At 41.3% G+C, this 16,183-nt stretch overlaps 1 protein-coding gene and 1 non-coding gene across 4 annotated transcripts in view; one reads left to right on the top strand and one right to left on the bottom strand.

The window, feature by feature from the left end:
* LOC110489939 (phosphatidate phosphatase LPIN2) overlaps nucleotides 1-16,183 on the bottom strand; it is a 34,499-nt gene that overhangs the window by 4,203 nt on the left and 14,113 nt on the right. For all 3 annotated transcript variants that reach the window (XM_021562961.2, XM_021562960.2, XM_021562959.2), the window contains exons 2-15: nucleotides 13,560-13,760; nucleotides 9,001-9,096; nucleotides 8,476-8,789; nucleotides 8,194-8,310; nucleotides 7,561-7,693; nucleotides 6,970-7,468; nucleotides 5,370-5,472; nucleotides 5,025-5,212; nucleotides 4,630-4,723; nucleotides 1,963-2,032; nucleotides 1,793-1,876; nucleotides 1,041-1,129; nucleotides 417-564; nucleotides 11-159 (exon numbers count right to left, since the gene is read on the bottom strand). In XM_021562961.2, the coding sequence (XP_021418636.1) occupies nucleotides 11-159; nucleotides 417-564; nucleotides 1,041-1,129; nucleotides 1,793-1,876; nucleotides 1,963-2,032; nucleotides 4,630-4,723; nucleotides 5,025-5,212; nucleotides 5,370-5,472; nucleotides 6,970-7,468; nucleotides 7,561-7,693; nucleotides 8,194-8,310; nucleotides 8,476-8,789; nucleotides 9,001-9,096; nucleotides 13,560-13,751 (2,276 nt within the window). In that variant the 5' untranslated portion in view covers nucleotides 13,752-13,760. The remainder of the gene's footprint in view (nucleotides 1-10; nucleotides 160-416; nucleotides 565-1,040; nucleotides 1,130-1,792; nucleotides 1,877-1,962; nucleotides 2,033-4,629; nucleotides 4,724-5,024; nucleotides 5,213-5,369; nucleotides 5,473-6,969; nucleotides 7,469-7,560; nucleotides 7,694-8,193; nucleotides 8,311-8,475; nucleotides 8,790-9,000; nucleotides 9,097-13,559; nucleotides 13,761-16,183) is intronic.
* On the top strand, nucleotides 3,357-3,434 carry trnal-uag. Its single transcript has one exon. It is a non-coding gene; the product is annotated as a tRNA-Leu (tRNA).

Here is a 16,183-nt window from a genome sequence, read left to right as displayed (position 1 = left end):
GCCACTTTACTTGGTGATGGTGCCGTCGATGTCAGAGATGATGACTTTGTCATCCCAGTTCCACAGGTAGATGGTGCCCTCGCAGCGACACGTCCCCTGGTACTGGGTGGTGATGCTAAAAGTGACGTCATTAGGCCCCTCCCTCAGCTTCAGACTGACCTATGAGAAGACACAAATAAAGTGGTGCCTGAGAGAGTGACATGAAGTGGTTTCCAAAATCTCTTCTAGGCACTGACAGGCGCTAACAGTAGGACAGAGGGTGCACTTGCCCTCAATAGCCCTCAATTGCGCTTCCCATTCTGTCACAGAAGCTATGAGGGTAAGGATGCAAAGATGTGCCCTCTATCCAACTCTATGTGCCAATATCACTTTATAGGATTTAAATAATATCACTTTATAAGTTAGAAGCTCTTTACTATCTGGTCAGACGAGAGGCGGAGAGACTTCATGTAGGAGTGCGAGCCAGTTGGTGGAGGTAGCTCTGTGTGCATGTGCTCAGTAGGTGCCACTGTGTTGAGCTCTTTCGATTCTTCATCGCTGGAGGAGTCGTCTACTGCTTTCTGCCTGAATGTCAAATAACAACAACCTCAGGTCAACATCAGACTTCCTAAAAACAGTATAAGATTAAACTAATGTGAGTAAAGATTAGGGGAGTGAGTAGTTACTCTGAAAATATAACGAGAGGAATGATGCTTCTCTAGACATCAGTTATTAAAATGAACATCCAGCATTTGTATATGCTGCCGCTAGAGGGCAGTATACCAACACTGAATTGTCACCAAGCTTCATTTACTACAGAAAGAAAAAACACAGATGAGACTCCCAAACGGGGTCCCTCATGCATGTTCTCAGGGGAATTTCCTATGAATCACTGTTTTTCCAGGGCTAATATAGTTTCCCATTGGTTGGTGTAATGATGAATATGGGTGAGGCGGGTGACATCACTGTGTGAATAATTGGGCTTCCCCTTGTGAAATAACGCCAGGGAGGGGTGGTGGGGGACAGACAGGGTGAGACAGGGTGGTGCTAAGCTGACTCACTGTGGCACTGCTGGAATCTGTTGATCGAGGACAGGGCTCTCTGTGTCTCTGTGTTGGGACTCGTGTCTGTCCATCTTGGCCTCTGAAGACTGGAGAGCGGAGCAGACAACATTAATCGCCCGTTAATGAAACGTCATCATGTCAACACTGACTGTATATGGCCTAGTGTTTTTCCTTGATTAATAGTGGAATTACTGCCCATTTATGAAATGAAAAAATGATTCCTAAGATTATGCAGTACAATTAGCACCTGGTTCTCCTCACTCTGATTTGCTTAGGCTAATTTACAACGGAAATGCAAATCCAATGGGATTCACATGGGAACTATTTTCTGCCCACACAAAAAAAAGAATCATGAGGAAGGAAATGGTGAAAATCATGGACCATCTGTTTAAGGTGACAAATGACAGTATCAGGAAAGCAGTTCAGCTAGGGTTGATTTCATTACGGGTACTACAAAGTATCAATACCAGTAGACCTAAAGCGTACTGCAAAAACACCCCTTTGTCCCAAATGGCACCCTATTCCCTATATCAGGGGTACCTGATAATTAACTGTAGCCACCTGGTGTCCTAGGTCTAAATCAGTCCCTGATTGGAGGGGAACAATGAAAAAACACAGTATAACTGGCTTCGAGGTCCGGAGTTGAGTTTGAGAGCCCTATATAGTGCACTACTTTTGTGCGCAGCCTTATTGGACCTAAGTATTACACTGTATAAGGAATAGGGTACTATTTGGGATGCAGTCCCTACCTGTTTGACGCTGCTTTTCCTCCAGAACCACCAGCGGCCGGACTTCTTAGGCATCTTCTCTTTCACCCATGCCTCCTCTGTGGCCTTAGATACACATGAAGTATTTATGAGTACATGCACAGAATGTTGAAATTCTAACATACATTCATAATGCATAACATGTGATCTACCTTGGGCAGGTTCTTCTGGAAAGCTTGCATACTTAGTATCAATGGAGCTGCCAATGTCCAGTTGTAATATCTGTAAAAAATAATAATAAAAAATAATATATATATATATATATATATATATATATATATATAGTGCCTTCAGAATGTATTCATATCCCTTGACTAATTCCACATTTTGCTGTGTTACAGCCTGAATTCTCATTAATCTACACACAATACCCTATGACAAAGCAGATTGTTTTTTATTTTTAACTAAATTTTGTCACGAATTTAGTGATATCCAATTGGTAGTTACAGTCTTGTCCCAACGCTGGAACTCCTGTACAGACTCAGGAGAGGCGAAGGTCGAGAGCCATGCGTCCTCCGAAACACGACTCTGCCAAGCAGCACTGCTTCTTGACACATTGCTCGCTTAACCCGGAAGCCAGCGGCGCCAATGTGTCAGAGGAAACGACTGAGCCACTCGAGAGGCGGAAACCTGTTTTTAGATTTTTTTTTCAAATGTATTGAAAATGAGATACAGAAATATGACATTTACATAAGTATTCACACCCCTGAGTCAATACATGTTAGAATCACTTTTGGCAGCAATTATAGCTGTGAGTCTTTCTGAGTAAGTCTCTAAGAGCTTTGCACATCTGGATTGTACAATACTTACACATTCTTTGAAAGATTCTTCAAGCTCTTTCATGTTGGTTGTTGATCATTGCTAGACTGTCATTTTCAAGTCTTGCCATATATTTTCAAGCCGATTTAAGTCAAAACTGTAAGTAGGCCACTCAGAAACATTCAACGTCGTTTTAGTAAGCAACTCCAATGTATATTTGGCCTTGTGTTTTAGGTTATTGTCCTGTTGAATGGTGAATTTTCCTCCTAGTGTCCGTTGGAAAGCAGACTGAAGCAGGTTGTCCTCGAGGATTTTGCCTGTGCTTGGCACTAATCTGTTTCTTTTTATCCTAAAAAAATCCCTAGTCCTTGCCGATACGCATAACATGATGCAGCCACTACCATGCTTGAAAATATGAAGAATGGTACTCAGTAATGTGTTGTGTTGGATTTGCCCCAAACACTTTGTATTCAGGACATAAAGCTAATTTCTTTGCCACATTTTTTTCAGTTTTACTTTAGTGCTTTACTGCAAACAGGATGCATGTTTTGGAATATTTTATTCTGTACAGGCTTCCTTCTTTTCACTCTGTTAATTAGGTTACTATTGTGGAGTAACCACAATGTTGTTGCTCCTCAGTTCTCTCATATCACTGCTATTAAACTATGTAACGGTTTTAAAGTCACCATTGGCCTGCTGTTGAAATTCCTCTGCGGTGTCCTTCCTCTCCGGCAACTGAGTTAGGAAGGACGGCTGTATGTTTGTAGTGACTGGGTGTATTGTAGTGACTGGTTGTGGCTCAGTTGGTAGAGCGTGGTGCTTAGAACGCCAGGGTTGTGGGTTTAATTCCCACATGGGGCCAGTAAAAAGAAGTATGACAATGTATGCACTCACTACTGTGAGTCGTTCTGGATAAGAGCATCTGCTAAATGACAATCATTTGTATGTCTGCTAAATGACAATCATTTGTATGTATTAATACAATATCCAAAGTGTAATTAATAACTTCACCGTGCTCAAAGGGATATTCAATGTTTGCTTTTCTATATTTTTACCCATCTACCAATAGTTGGCCTTCTTTGTGAGGCATTGGAAAACCTCCCTGGTCTTTGTGCTTGAATCTGTGTTTGAAATTCACTGCTTGACTGAGGGACCTTACAGATAATTTTATGTGTGGGGTGCAGCGATAAGGTAGTCATTCAAAAATCATGTTAAACAATGTTATTGCACACAGAGCGAGTCCCCGCAACTTATTCTCGGAGGACCTGAGCCCTAGGACCATGCCTCAGGACTACCTGGCATGATGACTCCTTGTTGTCCCCAGTCCACCTGGCCGTGCTGCTGCTCTAGTTTCAACTGTTCTGCCTGCGGCTATGGAACCCTGACCTGTTCACTGTGATTACTATTATTTGACCATGCTGGTCATTTATGAACATTTGAACATCTTGGCCATGTTCTGTTATAATCTCCACCCGACAAAGCCAGAAGAGAACTGGCTACCCCTCATAGCCTGGTTCCTCTCTAGGTTTCTTCCTAGGTTTTAGCCTTTCTAGGGAGTTTTTCTTAGCCACTGTGCTTCTACACCTGCATTGCTTGCCGTTTGGGGTTTTAGGCTGGGTTTCTGTACAGCACTTTGATATATCAGCTGATGTAAGAAGGGCTATATAAATACATTTGATTTGATTTGATTATGTGACTTGTTAAGCACATTTTTACTCCTGAATTTATTTAGGCTTGCCATAACAAAGTGGTTGATATGCTAGACATTTCAGTTATACATTTTTAATTAATTTGCAAAAACATAATTCCACTTTGACATTATGGGGTATTGTGTTTTGGCAAGTGACGCAAAATCTCAATTTAATCAATTTTAAATTCAGGCTTTAAATTTGGAAAAAGTCAAGGGGTGTGAATATTTTCTGAAGGAACTGTGTAATAATATTATTGTGATTAGTTCAAGGAAATCTACAAATTGTGATCTTCTGTTCAAAATGTCAGTCTAAGAATTAGTATGATGCAGGAATATGAATTAGTATGAGTAGGACGGCTGAACGACTCACCGGTTTGAAATTCTAACCACCAAATTGGGATTGTCAATGATTGCTGGATTTTCAGCAAATTCGTGATATGTGATGATGTGCTCCATGAATTTCTCTGCAATAAAAGTATCATATCATTTGCATCTTCAAGGTATCCTAATCTGCTCATCATTATAGCATATCTATTGTCATATAATATAATATAACACATTATTATTTGTGGCATTGTGAGTAACAGTGTACTAGTTAGTTATTTTCATACTTATCACATTGAAGCCCTATGTTGTGTCCCAAATGGCACCCTATTCCCTACAGTGCCTGGTCAAAAGTAGCGCACTATATAGGACATAGGGTGCAATTTAGGGCACAGCCCTAGTCACTATAACATAACACTTACATACAGTGGGACACCTTACCTTTGGAGATTTCAGAGTTCTCTCCGACCCCTCCACAGAGAGACAGGGTGATGTCTGGTAGATCCCCAGCCGAGTCAGACAGACACTCTGTCCCGCTGTCGGCCGCTGCACTGCCCACAGACTGGGGAGACTGGGACCCATCGCACCGGCCAACCTCCACCCAGTGCTTAGGGATGGTCTCGGACTCACTGCAACACACACACACACACATACAACCACAGACTGGTCAGTCACTGCAACACAACTCTATGGGCCCTGGTCAAAAGTAGTGCGTTATAAAGGGAATACGGTGCCTATAAAGGGAATAGGGCCTCAATACATGGGATGAAAGGCATGATGAGGTACCTCTTGGGAGCTAAGTAGCGCGCGACGACGTCAGGCTCCATAGCGTTCAGGTCGTCCAGGTAGATATCCTCAGGCCCCTGGTGCTGACTCCTCTTCCTCACACCTTCGTCACACACAGACGAATAACCAGAATTCACTTAAACCATTCACAGCCCAATTCCGGGTGTAGTCAATAACACTGTCTGAACCCATAAGGCTCGCGCACATAGCACCGAATGTGGATAAAATTTGGGTCTGCTGATCGTTAAGCGCGGTGTTTTAGGGACCACCAGCTGTAGAGCTTTGACTGACGACATTATCACACAATTCTACATGTAAAATTGGTGCACACTCGCACATTTAGGCAGGCACTCTGAACAGAGGTTCTAAGTACTCTTGGCTGGGTCATTCCTACTATGTGTCTTTTCTGTCCCCAGGAAATATAATTTATTATTTAGTGTAAAATGTGGATTCCAAAAGGCTTTACCTTAAAAATAACAAAATATGGATCTTGAAAGGGAATTGTATAAATTTGTAACACTTTTTTTCAGCGAATGTAGGCGTTTTTGCCATGTTCCCGGTTATTATTCATCAACTTCCACAAGAAATATAAGCCATAAAATTATAAATGATAAAATACTTAATCTTTCATCACTGTTTTATAGACCTAGTTAAATTCACTCTCATCAATGTTTTCTTTCCATGATGTTTGCATTTTCTGTTAGATTTTCTGTTTGTCCCTGATATCACTTTCCACCCTGTTAGTTTATTGTAATTCTTCTTTAAGAAAACAACCCCTTCCTACAATGACACCACATTCAGGAAGAGTCATAATTTCTTTGGTGGGAAAACAATGGTGCAAGGCTAAATAAATACAAACACTCAGTTTTATCCATTTGTCCATGTTTCATGTTGTTAGTCTATGTCCCACTCGTAAATTTTCACCCTGTCAGGCAAAATTATAGAGAAAATTAACTAAATTTATATATATTTTTAAAAAATATGTTTGATAGAGATGTTGAAATCCTGCTCACCATTATGGTAGCTCAATCTTGATCACTCACAGAGCTATGGCTAATTTAGGTTTATGTTCTACCCTGTTAGGATTATGTATTATGTACCTGACAGGTTGGAAAATGCACCTAAAATATGTTGCCCTAAAACTTTTTTCTGATATATTATATATTTTCTGATATACTTTTCCCCCCAAATGTTATGAGGTCTGGTAGGAATGACCCGGCCAGCACACGCTATTGGTGTGTCTGAGGCCTTACTCATGACCAAGCCATTTTCTTTCTGTTGCCATCAGACCATTCTGTAGTGATAGAGCTATGAGGTACTTAAAATAAGGGACATAAAACATCATATAGGGGACATAAAACATCAAATGGGAGGACATAAAAGTAATGTAAAGCATATGTTCATACTAGCAGTCATTAACAACAGAGGGCTATGGAATGCCATCATCCGGCACATTGTGCTGCCGTAAGCCAAAATCCTTATAAATGGCCTAAGTCATGTGTTATACTTGATCAATAAGCTATTTATATAAACCGTCTATGCATACTTTCAATTTGGTTTTTTAAATACTTTCGGTTGCTATTTAAAGCACAATTAGTACCTCTCCTCTTGGAGGGGGAGTCAGTCTTGGAGCCGATGGACCCCAGGTCCCCGGCCATGCAACTGGCCCCACCGGCAGTAGAGCCACTGTCCCTCTGGCTGGAATCAAGCACACTGGGAGGAGTGGAAGTCCAAGGGCCCCTCCGTTCAGGCTTGGACGGGATACAGAGGTCTGGACTGGGCTCCAACGTTAGAGCACCTGGTTCTGGTTTGAGGGGACACGGTTCAGGTTGGGGTGGGCAATGGTCATGAATAGGTTTGGGGGGATGATGGGGTTCAGATAGAGGGTCGGGTGGGTGGTGTTTTGAGCTGAGGAGGGTATTTTGTTTGGGGGTCCGGGGCTCTGGTTTGACGATGGCAGGTCCACACCCTGGGTCCAGAGAGGTGTGCAGGCCCCCAGCCTCCACGGCCTCTGAGCTGAGGATGACCCTGAAATGTGTGCTCTCTGACGGGGTGATAGTCATCGTCTTAGGCAGCTCCGAGGGCTCTTTCTTACTGACCTGGACAAGAGTCAATATGAAATCAGTTTGGCATATTTCCATCTCTATATAGGGAATGTAGTGCCATTTGAAACACAAGATCTAGGTCTTACCCTGGTGGATTCTGGGAACTCACCCCAGGACCACTGCATGTGTGACTCTGCTCTGAGCATGCTCTCTGATAACTTCACCATCAACTCTGAGTCGCTCTTTGGAGACATGGGCTCCGACAGGGATCTTGGGGATCTGTTACAATCGAGAAAACAGCACAACACATACACAGCATGTACTCACAGCTCCACAGGGCTATTCAATCAATGTTCTGCTACCATTTTAATGAATATCTACCTAAAATGAGGTTCAATCCAAGGCGTGTTATAGAGCAATACACTGGACATCTGACTTTGCGCCTTTTAAGATAACTGAAGCTTGAGCCGACGTCAGGGACATAACCTTCCAAATAAAAGGCTCATTAACGGCTGTCCAGTGTACTGCTCTATAACATGCCTTAGATCAGTGCACTCCAACCGTGTTCCTGGAGAATTACCCTCCTGTAAGTTTTCAATCGATTCAGCTTATTAACCAGCTAATTATTAGAATCAGGTGTGCTAGATTAACTACATTTTCTTTTTTGTTAAGTCCTAAGGAAATAAAAAATCTTCCTAATGATCCTGACTGTTTGCATGATCTGTGTAAATATTTGAATAGGAAGTTATTGACTGAGTGACTGAGTGAGGGGGTCATACCTGTGGCTGTCGCCGGGAGACCAGTCTCCATCAGAGAAGGGGTAGCTGTCCAATGAGTGGAGGTTGGGGTGCTGCCTGTGTTCCACTGTGTCCTTCACTGTAGAGAACAAGGGGGCCCTGAGGGAATGAAGAATATCCCCCATTGACCACAGTGTTAACACTCCCTATCCTCTACACACACTGTGCTGAACAGACCCACCCAGACCCAACCTGAGTGTACCTATGGAGTCATTGAGCTCCTGTTAGCCCCCTCCTCTTCACCCTACTCCTCTGTCCATTTACCTGCCGTTGTTTTGTGTACCGTGCTCCTCGTCTGAGCTCAGTTCACAGACCTCCTCACCACCAGCAGTGGAGGCCTGTTGCTCCTCCTTCCGGGGGTCTGCTTTGTGCTTCTTCCTACGTCTCTTCTTCTTCTTCCCTGCTGTGGTGCTGGGGGGAAGGAGGGGGGTGGAGGAGGAGGCTGGATTTTGTGAGTCCCCCTGGGGCGGCTGCAGCCCACCCTCCAGGCCCGACTCCCCAGCTCTGGACTCTCTGCCCCTCCCCAGAGCCTCCTCTGTGGGGATGGGCGATGTCACAAGGTGGGCAGGGATTATCTCCTGGGTCGGGGTGACAAAGAGACGACGAGTCACAACAAGATCACGTTATAGACTACGTCCCCAATGGCACCCTATCCCCTACATGGTGCACTACTTTTTGCTCAAAAGAAGTGCACGTTTTAGGCAATAGGGAGCCATTTGGGACACATACACAGTCAGTAATAAGCTGTGTCAACAGTGGTTGTCATGAAACCGATAAAAAAAATCTCACATTATGCTGCTCGGTTTCCTGAACAAAGAAGGCCTCTCCGTTGTCCCCCAGCTTCATGTGCAACTCCACTGGTTCTCCATTGATCTCAATGTCAATCTGCAGAGGGAAAGGACAGGTCAGGCATCCATTTATGGAGGAACTCTGGGGCCATATGTATCAAGCGTCTCAGACTAGGAGTGCTGATTTAGGATCAGTTTTGCCCACGGATGGGGGGGGGCACTCCCCCTCCCAACTCAATTTCAAAGATTTTACTGAGTTAGAGTTCATATAAGGAAATCAGTAAATTGAAACAAATTAATCTTGTGTGACCACCATTCGTGACACATCTGATCAGGCTGTTGATTGTGGTCTGTGGAATGTTGTCCCACTCCTCTTCAGTGCTGTGAAACTGGAACACACTGTCGTACATGGCGATCCAAAGCATCCCAAACTTGCTCAATGGGTGACATGTCTGTTGAGTATGCAGGCCATGGAAGAACTGGTACATTTTCAGCTTCCAGGAATTGTGTATAGATCCTTGCGACATGGGGCTGTGCATTATCATGCTGAACTACACTGCTGCTACTCGCTGTTTATTATCTATGCATAGCCACTTTACAAATTGCCTTGACTAACCTGTACCCCCCGCACATTGACTCAGTACAGGTATCCCCTGTATATAGCCTCCTATTGTTATGTACATTTATTGTGTTACTTTTTGATTGATTAGATTTTTTTGACTTAATTTAGTAAATGTTTTTTAACTCTATTTCTTGAACTGCATTGTTGGTTAAGGGCTTGTAAGTAAGCATTTCACGGTATTGTATTCGGCGCATGTGACAAATAACATTTGATTTGAAACATGAGGTGATGGCGGCGGATGAATGGCATGACAATGGGCCTCAGGATCTCGTCACAGTATTTCTGGGCATTCAAATCGCCATTGATAAAATACAATTGTGTTTGCTGTCTGTAGCTTATGGCTACCCATACCATAACCTCCACCGCCACCATGGGGCACTCTGTTCACATCCGAAAACCGCTCGCCCACACAACGCCAAACACGTGGTCTGCGTTTGTGAGACCAGTTGGATGCACTGTCAAATTCTCTAAAACGATGTTGGAGGCGTCTTGTGGTAGAGAAATGAATACTCAATTCTCTAGCAACAGCTAAGGTGGACAATCCTGCAGTCAGCATGCCAATTGCACACTCCTTCAAAACTTAAGACATTTGTGGCATTGTGTTGTGTGACAAAACTGCACATTTTAGAGTGGCCTTTTATTGTCCCCAGCACAAGGTGCACCTGTGTAATAATCATGATGTTTAATCAGCTTCTTGATATGCCACACCTGTCAGGTGGATGAATTATCTTGGCAAAGGAGAAATGCTCACTAACAGGGATGTAAACCAAAAAATAATATTCAGTTAAATATACTTTTTGTGCATACGGAACATTTCTGGGATGTTTTATTTCAGCTCATGAAACATGGGACCAACACGTTTATATTTTTGTTCAGTGTATAAACAGTTCACTCACAATGTTCAGTACCAGTCAAAAGTTTAGACACACCTACTCATTCAAGGGTTTGTATTTATTTGTAACTATTTTCTACATTATAGAATAATAGTGAAGACTTCAAAAATATGAAATAACACATGGAATCATGTAGTAAACATATATTTTATATTTGAGATTCTTCAAAGTAGCCACCCTTTTCTTGATGACAGATTTGCACACACTTGGCATTCTCTTAACCAGCTTCATGAGGTAGTCACCTGGAATGCATTTCAATTAACAGGTGTGCCTTGTTAAAAGTTAATTTGTGGAATTTCTTTCCTTCTTAACGCGCCAATCAGTTGTGTTGTGACAAGGTAGGGATGGTATACAGAAGATTGCTTATTTGAGATGTCTAAAACCAAATAGGGCTAAGAAAAATGAGTCCATCATTACTTTAAGACATGAAGGTCAGTCATGTCTTAAAGGAAAATTTGAAGAACTTTTAAAGTTTCTTCAAGTGCAGTCGCAAAAACCATCAAGCGCTATGATGAAACTGGCTCTCATGAGGACCACTCTCATAAATGCACCTCAGATTGCAGCCCAAATAAATGCTTCACAGAGTTCAAGAAACAGACACATCTCAACATTAACTGTTCAGAGGAGACTGGGTGAATCAGGCCTTCATGGTCGAATTGCTGCAAAGAAACCACTACTAAAGGACACAACAATAAGAAGAGAATTGCTTGGGCCTTGAAACACAAGCAATGGACATTAGACCTATAGAAATCTGTCCTTTGGTCTGAGAGTCCAAATTTGAGATTTTTAGTTCCAACTGCCGTGTCTTTGGAGACGTAGAGTATGTGAACGGATGATCTCCGCATGTGTGGTTCCAACCTTGAAGGAGGTGTGATGGTGCTTTGCTGGTGACACTGTCAGTGATTTACTTAGAATGCAAGGCAAACTTAACCAGCCTTAACACTTAACCAACCACAGAATTCTGCAGCGATACGCCATCCAATCTGGTTTGCATTTAGTGGGACTATCATTTGTTTTTCAACAGGACAATGACCCAAAACACACCTCCAGGCTGTGTAAGGGCTATTTGACCAAGGAGAGTGATGGAGTGCTGCATCAGATGACCTGGCCTCCACAATCACCCTACCTCAACCTAAATTAGATGGTTTGGGATAAGTTGGACTGCAGGGTGAAGGAAAAGCAGCCAACAAGTGCTCAGCATATGTGGGAACTCCTTCAAGACTGTTGAAAAAGCATTCCTCATGAAACTGGTTGAGAGAATGCCAAGACTGTGCAAAGCTGTCATCAAGGGAATTTGTGGCTACTTTGAAGAATCTAAAATCTAAAATATATTTTGATTTGTTTAACACTCTTTTGGTTACTACATGATTCTATATGTGTTATTTCATAGTTTTGATGTCTTCACTATTATTCTACAATGTGGAAAATAGTAAAAATAAGAAAAACACTTGAATGAGTAGGTGTGTGCAAACGTTTGACTGGTACTGTATTAGTGTGCTTGCTTCAGCAAGATCACTGTAAATATTCAACATACTTATTATTGTGTGCTTGTATGCACAAAACAACAATGTGCTGTATGTAGACTAACACCATGATATGGTTAATGAAAGCAAACTGGGCCAGATGATTACCTGCTTGCAGTCTTAGGCTGCGTTTACACAGGCAGCCCGATTCAGATTATTTTTCTGAAAAACATCTGATGTGAAAAGAACTGATGTGATTGGTCAAAAGACAATTAGTGGAAAAAACATCATAATTGGGCTGCCTGTGTGGACGCCCCCATAGGTCACTGTTCAAAAGAAATGCACTATGTAGGAAATAGGATGCCACTTGGGACACAGACAGAGGGATAATGGTCTGTTTCAGTAAAGGAATAAAATGTTAAATGTTGTATGTAAAGGCTAAAAAACATATATGTCCATCAATAATGCAACCAGTGAAGTAGCTATATGAATTTTCAAAGGATCCTATAAAAGATAGCATCATCACCAAATCCATTACCTGATGCTGGGTCAATCCTCCCACACTGTTACGTTACATTACTCTCTGTACTGTATCAAGGCCATCTCTCCTCCGCTATGCAGAGGAATATCTAAAACTGTGTTGCCATAGTGACTGAGGCGAGCGGTAGCAGTAAGGGCACAGTAGGGGTGGTACTCCTCCTGACTGTGTCCCAAATGACACCCTATTACCTATTTAGTTCACTACTTTTGACCAGATCCCTGGTTAAAAGCAGTGCACTAAATAGGGAATCGGGTGCCATTTGAGATGCAGCCCGGGGATGATGAACTGGGATGGTCGTCCTCCCCCCATTCACTCTCAATTGCTCTCTCAGAAGTACTTCTTAATACCTGGATCTGTGTCAGGCAGCAGCACTTCCACACGGCAACATGAAAGGGCCCTAATTACACGTCAGTAATGGATGTGATAGAGCGAAAAAACAAATGGCAGTTTAGAATGACAGGGTTCCATTACAGACCTAGACAAAGTTTTTCAGCATCCTTCCATCTGCCAGAGATGATGCAGAATATAGCAGGAAGGTGTAAGAAAGATTCTGGGCAGGCAGCACGTAGCCTAGCGGTTAAAAGCGTTGGACCAGGAACTGAAAGGTCACTGGTTTGAATTCCCAAGCCGGCTAGCTGAAAACTCTGTCGATGTGCACTTGAGCAAGGTACTTGACACTAGTTGCTCTGGATAAGAACTTCTGCTAAAAATGTAATATGGGTGGGTTTAGCTCCGTTAACTTTCCCAAATTTCCCAAAATTTTTCAGGAATCCTGGTTGAAGGATTCTGTATTTCCTGCGTATTCCCTCCCAATTCTAGGAATCTTAAATGTTTTGCTAAATGATCAGACTTTTGCATCCCTACCTACCTATCACCGCAAGGGTTTTGGTCTGGAAATATTAGAGGCCCACCTGTTTTTACATCCTGAAAATAATTTTCTAAATAATGTATTTTTTATTTTTTTTTGTTTGGACACAGCAAAAAAAAAATCTATGCAGAAAATACCCTGACCTCTCTTTCCCAAATATCCCCCGAACTCACCACTTTCTCCTTGGAGCGCAGCACTCCCAGTTTCCCGAAGCGTACATGGAAGGGGGAGCAGTGGAAGGTCCCGTCAGGCTGTCTGACCACCACCACGTCGATGCAGCCTGACAGTGTGGCCTGGTTAATGCCCTTATACAGCTCCTTCACTGTCACCAACACCTGGCCTGCCAGCTGGCCCACGTAGTTCATGGTGTCTACCTGTGGATAACACACACACAAAATCAAATGTAAAACTTAAATATCATATTTACATAAGTATTCAGACCCTTTACTCAGTACTTTGTTGAAGCACCTTTGGCAGCGATTACAGCATCGAGCCTTCTTGGGTACGACACTACAAACGTGGCACACCTGTATTTCTAATTTCCTTTCCTTTACAACAGCTCTACTTACTCACTACCTTTACAACAGCTCTACACAACTACGTGAAGTGCAAGAAGTACTGTATGAATGCCCTGACTTCTGTTGAGGCCATTCTTGCACTGACTTCTGCTGAGGCCATATCACTGCATGGCCAATGCAGAGTTGGATTGACCATGCGCCTAGATGCAAAATGCACCTGCCAATTTGTGCACATTCATTGATTCATAACTTCATTGTGTGATAATTTTTTTTGAGGACAGATCAGCATACATACTACATACTATATACATACTATATACATGTTATGGACACAAGTCTATTTGCAATAGTTTTATTTTGTTTGGATTTAACTCTATTTTTTATTTCTATTTGCCATATCTTTCATGCTGAAAGATAACCTACAGTATTTATGTTTTACGGGCACAGTATGATTTACATTAGTTATTGTGTTGTTATTAGTTGTTATTAGTGCCAACCTTCAGCTCCATTCAACCCCTCCCATCTATCTCTTAACACCATTGATATTGGATTTCTATTTGCCATTTCTTTTTTAACTGTGCTGTGATGTTTCAGAAAAGTTCTGACCCTTTCTATTCTCATAGTTTCTACAGATTGTAAATTAAAAAAAATAGATGTTTTTGCTAAACGTATTATTATATTATTGATCGATTGACTATGACTTTTCAGATCACCCAGTAGTGCTATCTGCAGGGTTGGCTCCAGGTAAATATTGCAATTATTTAGCCATTCCTGGACTTGTGACCAAAAACAGGCTACATATGGACAGTACCAAAACAAATTATCTAATGATTCTGCCTCTTCGCAGCAAAATCTGCAGAGGTGGGAAGGTTGTATCCCCCATATAAATAACATATTGGTTGCAAGAATTCTGTATAATAATTTAAATTGAACAATTCAAAGTTTTGAATCCGGCGTTGTTTTGCGTATCAGTTCATAAACCATGGGCCATGGAGTCGGTACATCAAAAATCTCTTCCCAACTATTTAGCAATCTATATGGCACGGCTGTCAATTCTTTGGTTCTTAAATGAAACTGGTATACTTTTTAATTTATCACAATTTTCTTTAACCAATTATGGTCTTTAATGCAAGGCCGACAGACAAGTTCCTTACTTTTTCCCCCTTCCACTTTCCTCTTCCATTTTTGCGATAATGCTGCAATTAGTTGGTTGTAATTTTGGGAAGAGCAGACATTTCCATACTTTTTAGTTAGCTGCATGTATGACATAACTCCACCAGTCGTATTTATGATATAATTTACAAAGATTATTACATTCCTTTTTTTTTTATTCGTTTTTTTTATTATCAATTAGTATATTTGAGTTTAAACACAAATATTTATTGTATTATTTGTTATTTTCTGGTGGATTAAATAGAAATTGCAACCAACTTTCTATGGCTTGTTTAAAAATATTATTTCCTTTTCAAATAACTGAAAGTGAGAGGTTGTAATCTGAATAAAGGGACAAGGCCTTTTTTGAACATAGGGTGAGACATTCTTACTCATTTTCTAGAGAACCCATTTGGATTTAAGTATAATTTTTTTATGACTGAAGCCTTTAGTGAGAGGTCTAATGCTTTAATATGTAATTATTTCTGCCCTCCGAATTCATATTCATTATATAAATAGGCCCGTTTAATTTTGTCTGGCTTGCTGTTCCAAATAAAATTGAATATTTTTTCTCATATAATATAAAAAAAACTGTTCGCTAGGTGTAGACAAGACCATAAGCAAGTAGGTAAACTGGGATATGACTGAACAGTTCATCAGGGTGATTTTTTCCACAAATAGAAGGTATTTTCCTTTCCATGGTAGCAAGATCTTATCTATTTTTGCTAAATATCTATTCAAATTTATTGGAGTGAGATCATTTCTTTCTTTCGGGATATGTATACCGAGTAAATCCACATCACCATCAGAACATTTTATTGGTAAACTACATGGTAATGTAAAAGTTGTATTTTTTAGTGATCCAATAAGTAAAATAGTACACTTATCATAATTTGTTTATAATCCAGAGAGGTTAGAACATTTATCTAGATCCTCTATGAGGCTGTGGAGGGATCCAAGTTCTGAATTTAAAGAAAACATAAACCATCAGCGTACCATGACAACTTTGTTTTTAAACCCTATATTTCTAATCCCTTGATATTATTGTTGGATCGGATTTTAATAGCTAACATTTCAATGGTCATAATAAATAGATATGCCGATAGTGGACAACCTTGTTTTACTCC

This window comes from Oncorhynchus mykiss, chromosome 15, assembly GCF_013265735.2.
Source record: "Oncorhynchus mykiss isolate Arlee chromosome 15, USDA_OmykA_1.1, whole genome shotgun sequence".
NCBI lineage: Eukaryota > Metazoa > Chordata > Actinopteri > Salmoniformes > Salmonidae > Oncorhynchus > Oncorhynchus mykiss.
Note: the sequence above shows the minus strand (reverse complement) of the source record. Positions and strands in the feature narration are given on the sequence as shown.